The sequence below is a fragment of the Taudactylus pleione genome, unplaced genomic scaffold (assembly GCF_031769625.1).
Source record: "Taudactylus pleione unplaced genomic scaffold, aTauple2 ptg000373l, whole genome shotgun sequence".
NCBI classification, from domain to species: domain Eukaryota; kingdom Metazoa; phylum Chordata; class Amphibia; order Anura; family Myobatrachidae; genus Taudactylus; species Taudactylus pleione.
The window spans coordinates 3,350,001-3,367,238 of NW_028284774.1; the positions used below are offsets into that span (position 1 = coordinate 3,350,001).

The window sequence follows — 17,238 nt, forward strand, 5'->3', positions numbered from 1 at the left end:
TTCTATAGATTTTAAATTGGATTCAGACAAGGGCTCATTCTTGGGTGCATTTAGCTGTATGCTTTGGGTCATTATCCTGTTGCAGGACCCATGTCCTGTGACTGAGCTTTCAGACACTGGGCAGTATGTTTCACTCCATAATTCCTCAAATAGTCTTGAGTTTCATTGTGCACTGCACAGATTCAAGGTACCCTGTGCCAGATGACAGCAAAGCAATCCCAAAACATAACCAAGCCTCTCTTTTCTTTGAAAGCTTCTGTGAACAAAAAACTGGAGCTTTCTTCTTTGGGTTCCATAGGGTCCACAGGATCTACCTTGGGGTATGTAGTTGGATCACATCCAATGCACCAAACAGCAAAACTTTGGAGCTCCCAGCATGCACTGGTCATCCTCCATATATACCCCGCCCCCAGCCACTGGCATTCAGTTTTATTATTTGGTGCACGGCAAGCCAGTTGCCCCTGTTATGCAACTGGCTTGCCGTGCACCAAATAATAAAACTGAATGATTTTCTTTTATGATTTACCTTAGTTTTCAAAACTTTAGAGTTTAGCTGTACTGCGACTCCGTGTACCGACGCCGAAACACCAGCACCACTATATGTCCTGAGGTTCTCGGCAGGCCTCGGCGTGGCTTAGCGCTGAGGTCCGGGACTGGAGTCTGGTCACGGAGATGTCAGGTAAGCGATTCATCTCGGGGAATCGTGCGCAAAGCAGTCCCTTGCCTCTGATGTTGAGACTCATCAGAGGCGGCTGCGGGGGAAGGCCTCGTCTAACGTGTCCTCACTAAGGCGGTCTGGGCCATATCGTCTGTTGCCGGGGACGGGTAGTAAGATGCACTAGTCAACGTCTTGCTACCTTGTAGTTCAGCATACCCGGCCATCAAAATTGCAGCCTAGTTGAGATAAGGTGCTCCTCCCCGCCTGACATGAACTTTCGTGTACGGATTCCCTCGTCTGGTTTGCTATAATTGACCACATCGTGTGTGAGATGCACGCAGTTTAGCATGCGTTCTGTGCTCTGCAGTAGCGGTGGTCTCAGATTTTTGGTCTGTCTCTATATACCTCTCCCTTGGGTCTGGCATATAGCGCACTCTATAGCCTACCACAACCCCCTTGGGGCTGGTCAGTTGATTTAGAGTTCATATTGCTTTAGCAAATGTGTGTATTTATGCATTGTATGTGGCTATAAATGCTAGCTGCTGTGTTTTATTCTACCTGCTTTCTCAAAACTGTCAGTTATGTCTATCACTGTTTCTCCTCATGCCTCTGAAGATGTGTGGGGTGTTTTCAATAATAAGTCACATTGCATTTATACTGTATACCTTATACCATTTATACATTTGTTATGTCTAAAGGTAAGGGTGAGAAGGATGAACAGCCAGTGCTAGGATCATGTAAGTCCTGTGCTGCATTCTTGTCTGAGCAGGTTGCTAACTAGGATGGATTGTGTAGTACTGTTGTAATAGCTACCTTGGATCTCCAGTACACCTGCACCAGCACTAGAGCCATCTGAGTGGCCGCTGGGTCTCAGATTTTGTCGCACTTAGTGGACAGAACCACTGAAGCATGGGATCTGGCTGCAGTGCCTCATGCTATGGGGTGTTCACAGCATTTGTGTCCTTCTAGGTCTCTGCCCCCCCATGATTTCATGTTGGGTTTATTCTACTGCTCACTCTAGCAGAGTATGCCGCCGTCTACAGCCCCTCCGCAGGCAGATAGACCAGTAGCGGTGAAGTAGGGTCATAGGAGAGGTGCTCATCACCCATGGCCTTTTAGAGTCTGACTCTGCCTCCTCATCAGACTCTGATATCCGGGTTCTGGGTCTGTCTCAGTGAAAGAAGACCATTAGGCCCTTGTAGGGATCTCCCGTCTTTGAGGACAGTCTAAGCACTCTTAGCAGTAGAGGAAAGAGGAGGTTTTACTGACCTCTAGGGATCCAGTCTTAGACGTCAGAAGGTGACTAAGAATTATTTTCCTCAGTCTGGGCAACTGACTAATTTCATGTCTGGAGCATGATTACTCCTGGTAAGCATTTCCATGCTACAAGGAATATAACCTCTCTGTATCCATTTGCACCAGCAGAGTGTAACAAGTGGGAGTTCCCCCGATGATGGAGGCTCATATGACAAGATTGATCAGGAGCGCTACGTTACCCATTCCTGCAGCCTCCTCTTTAGAGGAGGTTACAGATAGCTCCAGATAATAAAAACATTTATTTCAAATAATTGTCAATTTTTCTATCTATTACCAGACCAGCTACGGCTGTAGCCTGGGTGGCCAAGGCTATGGCAGAGTGGACAAAGTCTCTGGAGGATGCTATATCTGATGCAACCAGAGAGCAGCAGTCTCTTCTCAGCCAGATGCAAGAAGCAGCTGTGTATATGGGGAAGCGGTTATTGACGCAGATATTCTGGCTTCTAGGGTCTCTGCATACTCAATGGCAGCCCGAAGATCCCTCTGGCTAAAGACCTGGAAGGCAGATGCAGGGCCTTGAAAGGCTCTAGAATCTTTGCCTTTTGCGGGGAAGGTACTGTTCAGACCAGAGTTGGATGACATAATGACTTCTTTGGCAACACCAAGGTCGGTAGAGGTCTATGTCCACCTCTAAGAGGCAGTCGTCCTCTCGATCCTTTCGTCCTCAAGGTATGACAAAGAAACAGTCCTCTGCTAGACAGACAGTCATTTCCACAGGAAACCGCAGCCCAAGAAATCTTGGTCAGCAAGCACCCAGCATCTAAGCCAGATGGTAAGCCTACTGTCTGATGGGGCGGGCCTCCCCCTGGAGAATGTCAGGGTTGGAGGCCGACTTTTACAGTTAACCCAGACTCAATCACAGATGCCTGGGGGCGAGAGCTGGTCTCTCAGGGTTATGCCATCACGTTCCTGAGACATCCCCCTCAAGACTTTGTGGGCACAGCCCTTCCTGCAGACCCGGTCAGAGCTTGGGCCTACCGGGAGTTTGTTGGGGCTCTCCTGAGGGCAGGAGTCCTAATCCCCATTCCTGTGATGCAACAGGGGAAGTGGTTGTTATTCAAATTTATTTGTGATTCAAAACCCCAATGGGTCACACCACCCTATCTTGAATCTGAAATCTCAACCGATTCATCAAGGTGCCCAAATTCCATATGGAAACCCTATGGTCAATTATGTTGGTGTTGGAGCCTAGAGACTTTATGGTCTCGCTGGACATACAGTACAAGATACATATCTGCATGTCCCGATTGCAAGATCCCACCAACTCTTTCTGAGGTTAGCGGTGGATCAGCAACATTACTAATTTCAGGCTATACCCTTCGGTCTGGCCACAGCCCTTTGGGTATTTACCAAGATAATGGTAGTCATGACAACTCATCTCAGGTAACAGGGAGCCAGGTTACTGCCATATCTAGATGACCTCTTGTGATTGTGCCAATATCAGAAGATGTTACAATGTCATCTACGGATGCTTACAGGAGCATGGCTGGGTAATCAATTGAGGGTGGGAGGGGAGGAGGGAGGGTTAGGTTAGGGGCTCGCGGGGGGGGGGACGACTTAGGGTTGGGTTTAGGCTATTCAATGCCGATCCCGTCCCTACACCTACTGAGTTTATTAGTTATGATAAATGTGGCTTCCTAATCCCTAAATGGTAGGATGCATCTAAAATTGTACATTCTAAATTTTATGCACATCCTGTAGGGAGTACAGAGATCTCATTTACCATTATCTACGATCGACAGATGTGTCCTCGCACATCTATCGCCCTATGCCATACAACGTGAGAATCCCGGCACGACTGAGCCACTCCAAGAGGTGTAGCATACAGTCTTTTTCTTTTAAATTGTGCATCTTATTGGTATTGCAGACACAAAGAAATTCCACTCAGTTTACTACAGATGCTAGGCTGCAACTTTAACCGCACAGGAATTAGTTTTAGAAACGTACAAAGTCTTTGTCATGCCTGAGGTTAGGATGTGGTTGGAACAGGCATGGGAGGCTGAAGAGACTTTGGAGGCATGGATGAAACTGAGTGGCTTGAGCCAGGATTTCATCATGTATGATGTGAGGAATTATATAAACTGTAGAGGATGAAGGGCCCGAAGGCGAGGACAGTAAAGTAAATGTCTTTTTATTGAACAGCAGTTTGGAATGGGAACTGGATATATGATACTGAATAGATGGGCAGAATAGGATTGGGACTGATGCTGTATTGAGAGTTATATCTGTTTGAGACCAATATTGATGAATTGAAGAACTTGATCGGTTTGATACCAATGTTGAATATATCGGATGGAACCTATGATTGGAGTATCGGATGGGACCAATGTTAGTAGAAATGAGCAAGTCTCTGTGGTAAGCCCAGACTAAGTGTTAGATGGAATGGAGACTTGTAACCAGACGACTTGGAACTGAAATCCCACAGACTAGAACTATTCAGATACAAAGTACCTGGGAGTTCAGCGCAAAGCTGTATTGGCAACAGAGGACAGTCAGGAAATGGAATTTATAGGGGTGGATCCCCAGGGATTGGATGCTGCGATCAGCTGGTCTTGGAGGGGTGCTCTGAGTGGAGAAAGAGCATCAGGTGACAGTCCAACATGGCTGCGCCCATACTGTGGTTTAGGAGGGAACTCTGGTGTGCAGCTTGTGTGCCATCATGCTGGAAAGACACACTGTGAGCAAGGGGCTGTGGAGAGCCATCTTCATGCTCAGTGACTGGACACTGAGCAGACTGGGCAGAAGCAGCACAAAGCGGCACCATCCAGGAGCGATGTGCAGCATGAGTGGACCTCTGTGCTATCCGCGATTGATGCACAAGTGGACCTATTTGCTACTCTGGACAGACAATGGAGAGGTAAAAGTGGTTTTTAAGGGCCAGACCATGACTGCACCCTCCCCTTCATGGGTGGCCCCAGGAAACCTCTTAGGCTTACATGGAAACTTTGCATGGAACGCTCAAATCAACTGAGGAGCATGGACATCAGAGGCGAAAGTCCAGGATTGTAGCCCTTCCAGTCGATTAAGTATTAGAGACGTCCAGAATCTTTTCCACTTCGTATTCGACACCATGATGAGTCTGGACTTTGAGTGCCTTTGGAAGTGCAGAATGAAACCGGTTGACTAAGAGTGGTTTCAATAAAGAAATATGAAAGGAATTAAGTATTCTCAGGAATGGAGGTAGCTTGAGTTTGAATGAAACCGGGTTGATAACTCACTCAATGGCAAATGGCCCAATGTAGCGGGGCACAAATGAAATGGATGGAACTCTTAACTGCAGGTTTCGTGTAGAGAGCCAAACTCAATCACCTTCCTTCAGACTGGTGACTGCTGACTGCTCTCGTCTTCCTGTCAGTCAATTTCTTGTACCACTCGGAAGCTTCACCAGGGAGGAGCGGATCTCTTTCCAAATCTTGGAAAAGTGCTGCAAGGTGCAGGAAGCAGCTAGAACCTGTGAGGCAGGAAGAGGCCAAACATCAGGAACTCGAGGCTGAAGGCCATAAGTGGCATAAAAGGGCGTGGAACCAGATGAAAAATGGTACTGATTGTAATGACAAAATTCTGCCCAAGGAAGCAGTTCAGCCCAGTTGTGCTGAGAGGAGGATACGTATAAACAAGGAAATGACTCCAGATCTTTGACTCTTTCCATTTGGCCATTAGACTAAAGGTGGTAGGCAGTGGAGAAATTAAGCTTGACTTGAATTGAAGAACACAAGGAATGCCAAAACTTGGCAACAAACTGCACTCCCTGGTCAGAGATGATTTCCAGAGGTAATCCATGGAGTCTGAAGATTTTTTTTTTTTTTGTATGAATAATTGAGCCAACTTGGGAGCTGACTGAAGACCGGTGAGGGGTATGAAGTGAGCTATCTTGGTGAACCTGTCAACTACCACCCAGATGGTGTTGAATTTGTTTCAAACTGGAAGGTCAGTAATGAAATCCATAGACTGATGTTACCACGGTTGATGTGAAACCGAGAGAGGAAGTAACAGCCCAGCTGGAGTCTGTTGAGGCACTTTATGCTGGGTGCGCTTGTTATAAGAGGCAATGAGGTCTTGGATGTCTCTTCTGAGAGATGGCCACCAGTAAGACCTGGAAATTAACTTTTAAAGGTCTTTTTGTATGACCTGCAAGTGGGAAGCATGAGCCCAATGTAGCAGTTTCTTGCGGTATGTGGGCTTGGAAACAGTTTTCCCAGCAGGTGATGAGTATTCTGCTCCAACTGCAGAGAGCGCCACTGGATCATTGATATGCTTCTCAGTGGATTTAGTCTCATTTTCTTTCTCCATGGAGCGAGAGAGGGCGTCAGCCTCTTGGTTCTGGAACCCTTTACGAAAAGAGAATTTGAAGTTAAATTATGAGAAGAGAGCCCATATGGCTTGCCTCTGATTCAGACAATGTGCTGTCTTAAAGTATAAAAGGTTTGTGGTCTGTGAGAATGGAAATGGGATGCACATCTCCTTCCAAAAGAGAGCGCCGCCCCTCCAAGGCTAACTTAATAGCAAAGTTCTCAGTTGAGTTGTACTCAGCCGGAGTGAATTTTCTGAAGAAAAATCCATAGGTGGAGAAGACTATCAGGAGCGTGTTGAAAGAGCAAAGCTCTGACTCCTACGGAAGAAGCCTCCAAGATGAATGGCTGTGTGACATCAGGTTGACTAAGAACAGGAGCTGAAATTTTTGTTTGATGTTTTGGGAGGCTTCCTTTGCTTCCTGTGACCATCAGGATGGATTGGCACCTGTCTGGGTGATAGCGGTAATAGGTGCAATGATGGTGGAAAAGTTCTTTATGAATTTTCTTAGTTCACAAACCCAAGGAAGCTCTGAACAATGCTGTGAGTATTAGGAAGCAGCCATTCCTGAATTGCACTGAGCTTTTCTGGTTCCATTTTGAGATCAGAACCTGAAATGATATATCCCAAGAAGAGAATAGACTTGACCTTTTTGAAGACACACTTCTCCTCCAATTTGCAGTAAAGATTTGAATGGAGACTTCTCAGAACCTCCTTTACTTATTCTCATATTTCGTCAATGATCTGGAAGAACATCGTCAAGATAGACAACATGTTTGTACAACAGATCACAGAAGATCTCATTGACATAGTGCTGGAATAATGCGGGAGCATTGCTGAGACTGAAGGGCATAACAAGGTATTCGTAGTGACAGTCATAGGTGTTAAATGTGGTCTTCCAATCCTCCACTTCCCAAATTCATATGCGATTATATGCTTTCTGTAAATCCAATTTGGCGAAGATGGTGGATCCGCTGACTTTGGTCACAGAGAGAGAGGACAGTGGTTTTTAATGGTGATGTCATTCTGTCTCTTGTAGTCGATGCAGGGGCACAGACCTCCATCCTTCTTTCTTCCTTTTTTCTTATTTTTAATTTTTTTTATACGAAAAAGAAGCCTGCACCAGCGGGAGAGGTGAAAGTGCGGATGAACCCTTTTTCCAAATTCTCCTGGATATGGTCCTTCATGGCCTTAGTTTCTGGGAGCGATAGCGGATAAATTCACCCTCTGGGAGATTTCCCAGGGATTAATTCAGTTGGACAATCCCATTTACGGAGGAGGAAGAATATCAGCACCAGCTTTACTGAAAAAATCAGTGAATTCTTGTGGAGGAGTTTCCGGAAGAGACTGTACTGCAGAGCATACTGGAAGAACGTTTTTGGAGACCAGAACCAAATTGGGAATATCCCCAGGCAGTAAACATAGAAAGTCTGAAGATGCAGATGACTCTCTCGAAGGCTCGTTGAAGATTTGGCAGAATGTCGTGACAAATTCCTTCGAAGATGTTGGGATAGGATCCATTCTTTCCCATAAGGGTGAGCCCCAGTCTAAGGCAGTTCCAGATAATAGGGAGATGAGATATGCCACACAGGCACAGTCTAAAGAAAAATTGCTGGGTTGGAGCTCAAACTGTATTTCACATTGATTTAGAAACCCCTGCAATTTTTGGGGTTCCCATCCAATTTTTCCAGGCGCAGGTCAGGTGCTGCCGAGGAAACAAACTGGAGAAATCTGGATGAAGTGGCAGCTCCTGAGCCTCTAAGAGTGGATTGGATGTTATCCAGCTGGTTAGTCAATTCTTGGAGGAACTGAACCATCTGACTCTGCCACCCCTTGGTGTTCTATGCGAGCAACAAGATCAGGTGTAAACCCAGCAGCTTGTGCCTGATTCTTGGCTGGATTCATTGGGCCAGTACAAACTGTCACGCCTGAGGTTAGGATTTGGTTGGAACAGGCGTGGTAAACTGAAGAGAAGATTTGGGAGGCGTGGATGAAACTGGGTGGCTTGAGCCAGGACTTCCTCATGTATAATGTGAGTTGTATGAACTGTAGACGTTGATGGGCCTGAAGGCGAGGACAGTAAAGTAAATGTCTTTATGGAACAGCAGACTGAAATGGGAACTGGATATGATACTGAAGAGATGGACAGAATCTGATTGGGACCGATGATGCTGTATTGAGAGCTGGATCGGTTTGAGACCGATATTGATGAATTGAAGCACTTGTAATAAGGTTGGAAGTAACTAGTGCCTATAGGTTGCAGCTTGGTCTTACTCCTAGGGACACCACTCCTAAAATCTAAATATAAAACTGTATGGAGTTATCCCAAAGAGCAATCCTTTCTAATATGATGGTAGTAATATTGATTTGATGTTCACAGATTACCTCATTTTATAAGCAGACACCTTGAGCTTTATCTTGCTACTGGGTAACTGGTCCCTTCATACACCTGGGATGTATAACATGGACATCACTCACCAAATGGATAAATATATGTTCACTGAAAGGTTTCTTTATAACATCAAGTCAATATTCCATTCAGTCCCTCTCAATAACTTGTCTTATGGAACTGGACTCACCTCAAGGTTCATAAAACGTTCACATGAGGGTATCTTTAAGGGTGAGAGTCATCGATCATCTCCATATTCATCCACCAGAAAGCACTTGTAGTATTCATTCCATAAAACGATACAGATCCACAAACAGTTAAAAAAGGAAGATGGATGGCCTTATGTACCGCAAGCTCAGCTCCTTTGTTAAAACTCGGGATCACAAGGAGTTAGAAGCTAAGATGAAAAACGGGACATAAAACTATCAATCCATCTACCATACATGCAGTCACCCACCATCTATTTGTGGATCTGTATCATTTTATGGAATAAATATCACTTTTAATACTACAAGTGCTTTCTAGTGGATGAATAAGGAGATTATCGATGACTCTCACCCTTAAAGATACCTTTTTATGTTAACGTTTTATGAACCTTGAGGTGAGTCCAGTTCCATAAGACAAGTTATTGAGAGGGACTGAATGGAATATTGACTTGATGTTATAAAGAAACCTTTCAATGAACATATTTATCCATTTGGTGAGTGATATCCATGTCATACATCCCAGGTGTATGAAGGGACCAATTACCCAGTAGCAAGATAAAGCTCAAGGTGTCTGCTTATAAAAGAGGAAATCTGTGAACATCGATTCAATATTACTACCATCATTATTTTATTGAGCTTCTACCATCCCTTTAATTTTATTGAGCTGCTACCATCCATTTGAGCGCAGTAGATCCAATATTATACATTACTACCATCATATTAGAAAGGATTGCGCTTTGGGATAACTCCATACATTTTTAGATTTGAATTTAAGCACTTAATTGGTTTGAGACAGATGTTGAATATATCGGATGGGACCGATGTTAGTAGAAATGAGCAAGTCTATGTGGTAAACCCAGATTGGAGTGTTAGATGGAATGCAGACTTGTAACCAGACTTTGTATCTGAATGGTTCCAGTCCGTGTGATTCCAGTTCAAAGTACAGTACCTGGGAGCTCAGCACAGAGTTGTACCTTCAGCAAAAGCGCCGTTGTACTGGCAACAGAGGCCAGTCAGGAAATTTAATTTATAGGGCAAGATTCCCAGGGATTGGATGCTGCGATCAGCTGTTCTGGGATCAGCGTTCTGAGAGGAGGAAGAGCTTCAGGTGACAGTCCAACATGGCTTAGCCCATATTGTGGTTTAGGAGGGGACTCTGGCGTGCAGCTTGTGTGCCATCATGCTGGGAAGACACGCTTCGAGCAAGGAGCTGCGCAGTGGTTCTCAAATCTAGTTATCAAGTACTCCAACATATCATCGTGTTCTCTGAATTTCTTTTATGCATAGGTGAGCTCATCTGTTTCGCTGGGTCAGTAATTATCCCACCTGTTTCCACAGATAGAAAACCTGATCTGTCGACTGGTACTTAAGGACTAGAGTTGAGAAACACTGGTGTACAGCTTTTAGATTGAGTGTGCACGACCATCTCTACGCCATTCTGATATTTCACACGAGAATGGACAAGAGACATGAACACTCACATAAAGATCATTGATCGCTATGGTGTAGCGATAACCGTGCACACTTGCTCATTACTGATGATGCAAGTGGGGGAAAGTAGAATGTGTTCTAGTTTCCTATCTTGTTGCTGTGTCCTCCATATATCTAATATGCCCATGTGCACCGTCCATGTGTTACTTGATTAGTAACGGCTTGTCTTCCCTGCAAGACGATAATAAAAACTGCAGTGCACACAATGTCTTGCAGTCCCAATTGTAGCAGTTCTCTGAATTACATACAGATGTCACAGCCACTAATACTGTAACGTAGCATTTCGCATGCAGATATACCCGCAGTTGCACACACTATATGCATGCCCAGGGCTATTTTTCAACAGGTTCAGGAACTGTGGGTGGGGCTACTGGGGGGGTAGAGCTACAGATAAACAATTCTATATGTAGATTATCTAATAAATATATATTCTATAAAAAAGAAGCCACTCAAAAGGGACTTTAAAATAACACTTGTCTTATGGAGAATACATTTTGGCACAGAACATTACATCATAGTTAATGAGCGGTTCAGGAACTGAGTCCCTGCTTGATCCTGCTGGAAAACAGCCCTAGTCATGCCGCATATCATTTTAACCAGTATAAGCGGCTTGTGCATCCTATTTATATCGCTTTGCGAAAACGATGCATTGTAAGGGAGAAAGTTGCACGTGAAGATGGTTGACGCTACAGAGTCACACCAAGACATGGCGCAACTAGAAGGGCTGTTTAACGCACAAGGAAGCTAGATGTATGTGGACACATCTAAGATTTATTTTATTTCACTTAGATATGTGTAGACCTTATTCAACAACTGACCTTTACACACGTATTACAGTATAACCTATTTAGCATTCTCCTTGTCAGTCTATACAGCTGCACTTAGTATTTTCTACACTGTGTAATAGCTGCTCCGTATATGAAAAGTACAAATGGATAATAAACTGATTGTAGTTTCACTTTCCCATTTTTCTCTCCTAATTTATTTCTAACCTGATTCTATTAATTTGCGCAGTCTGCTTTTCCTATTTATCACGACTGCTGTCATCGCCTCCGCTTGCTGAAGCTAAATGTCTTCCAGTGTTATTTTAAAATGTCACAAAAATGTAGAACTGTTTTGGGTAAAATTAAATAATTTGTTTTTTTTTTTTGCTATGCAGTTGCCTACCCTGGAATGCCATTAATTTTGATACACTGATGTATGGCTCAGTCATTAGATGAGCCAAGACCATCTTTCTGCCTAATAAATAGTAAATGCTAAGTTTATTTGTTCATGGAAAATGTAACATTTGCTTATTTTGCCACTGCCTGCCATTAATATTGCAGAGACGAATGTGAAACCATTTTTAACATTGTACTTCTATATTATTTAGATCTGCAACTAATGTGGCGATGTTCCCTTTTACTTTAAAATATAAAGAGATTTCCATGGCTATATAACAGTATGAGTGCATTATTTCTTTATAATGCACAAGTTTTAATTTGAAACTGAGTCTGAGGCCTCCTGCCCAGGTGTTTTACCTTCATTATGATTCTGAAAGCGTATAACTACATATGTGTCCTTATACAGTACATCTTGCTGCAGTCTCACTAGAAAGCCCCTCTCGGTGTGCCAGGTCCTGTGAGATTCTGCTAGCACCGCTAGACACGTGACTCCTCCTTTCCCCTATTCTTTGACATCTATTTCATATTACCTCTAAAAACTTTTACCAATACTTACAATTACAGCATTTTCACAGAAAAGTTGAGAGCTGACTTACACTCAATTGAACTGTTATGTTTGTGTCAGACTTCTACAGCTGGACTAATTTCTACATTTATTTATTACCAGTTATTTATATAGCACGCACATATTCCGCAGCGCTTTTACAGAGAATAGTTGGCCATTCACATCAGTCCCTGCCCCAGTGGATCTTACAATCTATATTCCATATCACATGCGCACATACACACTAGGGTTAGTTTGTGTTGGGAGCCAATTACCCTACCAGTATATTTTTGGAGTGTGGGAGGAAACCGGAGTACCCGGAGGAAACCCACGCAAGCACAGGGAGAATATACAAACTCCGCACAGTTATGGCCGTGGTGGGAATTGAACCCATAACCTCAGTGCTGTGAGGCAGTAACGCTAACCATTACACCATCTGTGCTGCCCACACATTATACTCTGAGCTTACTCTTACTACATCTACTACACAAGACCCGCACAACCTGGCCTGAGAGCGGGGTTTGGGCAAGTCTCTAGATTCCGATGACTAGGTTGAGATTCGGTAGGATGCCGCATCCAGCTCTATCTGCATGAGGATAAAAAAAATTAGTATACAAAAATCCTATATAGATAGTACTATGACCCTACCCAGCTTAAAAATATGCTTCTCGATGTCTCTGATAGATGTTGGCGTGGCTGCACATTATAAGGAACGTTTCTCAATATATTTGGAGCTGTCCTATTAAGAACCTGATTATTTGCGATTCTCCAACCCATGATCCTTCTAGAACCTAATTTCTTTTTTTTTTTTCATTTATCTTGGACCATCCCTCCACCTCCTCCAAAATTAAACTTATTAGACACATTCTCTCAGCGACCACCTGCCAGCTTGCTGCTGTTTGGAAACAGCTGTCCTGTCGTGTCTTGGTACTGACAAACTAGCTTTAAATTGGAAAGGGGGATTTAATTTTTGGTGATTAGCCGCCGTGATATTCGGATGTGCACATCTTCGGCAGCCCAACATTGGCAATGCAGGTGGCTACAGGGTGCCAGCACCTCGTAAAGAATGAAATCGCACATGCACGCACTGTTTAACGAGGTCTGGAAGACAACAAATGTACGCTAATAGTCCAAAAAATTATGTAAGCAAATGGGATTTGACCACACACATCCTGACAAGTCTACACTTTAATGTCCTCTGTATGTATGAGACATTAACATTGTACAATACAATACTGTTCTATGGGGATGCTCCTTTAAGTACATGGCACAAAATGTATGCTTATGTGGATTTGACCTCTTTAATATTGTGGGAGTGCTCTGTAATTTATAGGTAGTCTCTGATTCAGTACATCTAAAAAACCTATCAATGACCAGACAAGATGCTTGTTTTTGTAGTTATGGCATTCTGGGATGAAATCGCAGATCAATATATATTCTCGCTACAGAATAATGTTTCTGTAATGATTCTTATTGATGTACCTATTATGTAGATGGCAAAACGTCATGAAAATCCAGAAGTCTTAGATTTGTAGAACGCAAGTAATTCTGTTTCCTCTCTTATTTACAGAAACAACATGTCCTAACAAGAACATTGTAAAGCAAGACCAGGTAAGGACTAACCTGCAGCTGCCTGCACACATGTTCTTGGATTAGAAGACTTTTTCATAGTGTCTCCTGCACTTTTATTGTAAAATATAAGCAGAATGATCATTTTGAAATATGGTATGGTAAATCCATTAAATGCACTAGTGGCATACCTATAATGGGCGTAGTGAGCATACACCCTGTCTCTATTGTTGTATATACTAACTATCATCATTATGGCAATATCTTCAGAAATAAGCACAGAAGATACGGTAGAATTTAGCGCAAGCACAAAAAACTGTATTTCTGCACTTGTGAGGTGCTGTTTTTTTCTTTTAGGTGGGAGGGTCTCACTGACCTCTGCACACAGGTCCCCTCCAGTCTTAAAACGCCCCTGAGAAGCACTATCATGAAGCGTATGCATCACCTACATATAAATGCACATTAAAGTTTAACAGACAACTTTGTAACTGAACCTATGTTAAATTTATTGTATTAAAGCTGTAAAGATTCTTCTATACTTTAAATATTTAAATTACAGCAACTGTGATTAAAGAAGATGGGCTGTTCCCAGGGCCAAATTAACAATGGGGCAGATGGAGCTCCAGGTCTACACATACAAATAGGCCCATCATATTAACAGCATGATGACGAGCAGCCACCAGCTGGTCACAGTCAGCCATAAATCAAAAGTATTACATTTTATTTCCATTTTCCTCACAAAATGATGCAATTTTTATACTTTTTTACATACTTAGGGAGATATTGGGGCTGGCCACACTAAAGGCCGGTACACACTGGTCTATATGTCGTCTGATCCGGCTGGATCGGGCGACATGTCTGCAACATTGTCCAGTGTGTACACTCAATGTCAAAGACAATGCGTGCTGCCGTGAATCGTCTGCGTCATCTCCCGTCGGACCCGTATGGAAGTCCGACTGGCGCACTGTCGCTAAGGCTATGCTCCCGACATCGGCAAGTGTGTATGTACTTGCCGATGCCGGGACCCCCTGCCGGGTCCCGTCACATGAAGGGTCTGCTGGGTACACATCCTTAAATGTGTACCCAGCCTAACTGTGTAAAGGTGTATGTGACCACATGGCACAGGCCAAACCTACACAGCACTGGCCACAGTTCCTCTGATTCCCACAAAAGGCCCTTGAACGTTATTTAGCCCCAGGTCCATGTGGGCCTTAATCGCTAATTTAAAGTAAATAGGGGTGTGACACATTGGTATGGAAGATGAAAAGTGGAATTGAAAAGTGGAAGCCCCATTTATGTCACATGGTTGCCATGATACAGTGTTGTAAGCAACTCCACCACAGATGCTCTGTTTATATACTCCGTAAAAAATACCAAATGTATAATATGCAAATAGGCTCTGGGTCTCATTCACTCACTCGCTCGCTAGTGATGTCAGTGGGAGTGATTTTGGCTCTGATGGAGCCAAAATCACTCCAGGGCTTGCGGCAGCGAGACCCTACCGCAGGGTCTCGTCGCAAGCCCGATGGTCGCGATGGACAATCATCATGGACACTCGCATAAGCTGTGGGTGGTAACCCACAGCTATGCGAGCGTCCAGGAGGACGCACCAAAAAAAAAGCCCTGATTCAGAGCGGGCGCTCGTTCAGAGCGTCCGGCTCTGAATCAGGCCCCCTGTTCAAAAAATAGATCTATAAATCTTAATAAAAAAAATAAATATAGCGGTTATCCATATAGAGATACATAGACAGTGCAGTATAAATTATAAAGGACTCTGCAATAATCTTAAATTTCACATGAAGTTTGAGTGAAATGCATTATTTAATCTAATTACAAAATATATTAATGTAGAAAAAATTTAAATCCGTTAAATGGAGGAACAAAAATAATAGTGTGTGTGTGTAGAGATTAATTATACCCAAAATTTAAGTCAATGGTTAATATATCCATAACAGAGTCCCCTGAAATAGAAAGAGGTGGTATTTTGTAAAATCACTCAATGGGGCCTATTTTGTTAAATATTGGGGGTGCTCGCAAATATTACCAATCCTCCCGATGTACTACAGAGGGATCGCAGCTGATATCTGCCACGGTCCCTCCATTTTCGTTCACATAGATTTGTATGGGAGCTGCTGTGCTGCCAGTTGAAGCTTGGCCCCGACGGGTAACCCAATCTCCAGATGGTGTTATCCTATATTAGCCTATGGACTACCATTTCACACATTTTTTTTTTTTAGAGAGCGATCAGTCACCCTCTGTGATGAATACGCCGGATGCGCAGTGTGTGCCGAGAGCCTTAGGAGGAAGCAGTGTGATGGTGTTCCGCTATCGCACTGCTTTTAGCTCTTCGCCAGGATGGTCACTTGTCAGAGCCTGTCTCCTGGCAAGAATAGAATAGTAAAATATGATCTCCTCCACTAATGTGGCACGTCTCCCACTAAGCAGAAAGGTGAATCTGTCCTACTCAAATGAAGTAACTTGTTGAAAATGTGTTCCTCCATACTGCATTTATTCTTCTGTCCAGAACTTTAAAGGGAAGGATGTTGCTGTGCTTGTGTGATATCCGCAGGAATAAGTCTAGTTATGTAAAACGAATTTCTCTTTAAATCGATTTCTCATAACTGACTTTACCTCGAGGACAATGTGCATCTGTCATTAATGTAGATATGACTGGACAGGGGGGGCCGTGTGAAGACTACTCAGAGCTGGCCCCTTCTCTGTGAAGCAGTAGACTCTGGCATTGTGCCAGCATCTACTGCACATGTGCAGGTCTCCAGTAACATGGCGCCAGTGTCATGGTCCCAGAGGCACTTTTACTGTGCATGCACAAACCTCTGGGAAATTGACCACCGCGTAGGCCTCTGGAGCAGTAAGTATTAATAATGGGTGTAGAGTGTGCGGTGCACACAGGCCACTGGGTCCAGGGGGGCCCACACCTGCATCCATTATAGATATGCCAATGTGACTGAAATGCTTATGATTCTGTATCTCCCATACTTGCGTACGCGCAGTTCCAAAGCATGGACCGCAAGAAATCATGCAAGATCCGTTCCACAAACAGGCGTACCTTCAACTATGCATCAGCCCCAGTGTCATTACTTGCTGTTCTCCGATGGAAGAGATCAGCAATAACTTTAATTTAATTTTACAGAACAAGATGTATAAAGAGCAAAGCCAGTATTTCTAATGAATGAATTATCAAAGCTTAGTGTATTACTGGGCTGGAATATTCCTTGCCCACCACGGTCTTTCAATATTAAAGGGGAGGTTTTCTTTAACAAAACTGACTGGAACTTGCTTACTTGGGCTCTCCACAAATGCACTGTGAATTGCAAGATTCATACATAAAGGCAATGTCAGTCATGACATGGCAGCTCATATTACAGGCTTATTTTGTTTGCATCCATTACTACTGGCTGATTTATTAAAGGACAAAAAGCCGCTTTGCAGGAAAAAAAAACAGGTGTATTTTTCATTTTGCTCAATATAGCACATAATTATCCCAGGCTATAAGGCCGTAATCGCTGGCAGAGGGATTCGCCTGATTTTGCCAGTGCTGATACATGAGAGTTGGCTAGTAGGCACAGGTAAATGGCAACAGCAGAAATGGT

General features: G+C 43.6%; 1 protein-coding gene across 3 annotated transcripts in view; it reads left to right on the forward strand.

The window, feature by feature from the left end:
• Positions 1-17,238, forward strand: part of BRDT (bromodomain testis associated) — a 146,539-nt gene that overhangs the window by 83,147 nt on the left and 46,154 nt on the right. For all 3 annotated transcript variants that reach the window (XM_088444892.1, XM_088444890.1, XM_088444891.1), the window contains one exon: positions 13,629-13,669. In XM_088444892.1, the coding sequence (XP_088301018.1) occupies positions 13,629-13,669 (41 nt within the window). The remainder of the gene's footprint in view (positions 1-13,628; positions 13,670-17,238) is intronic.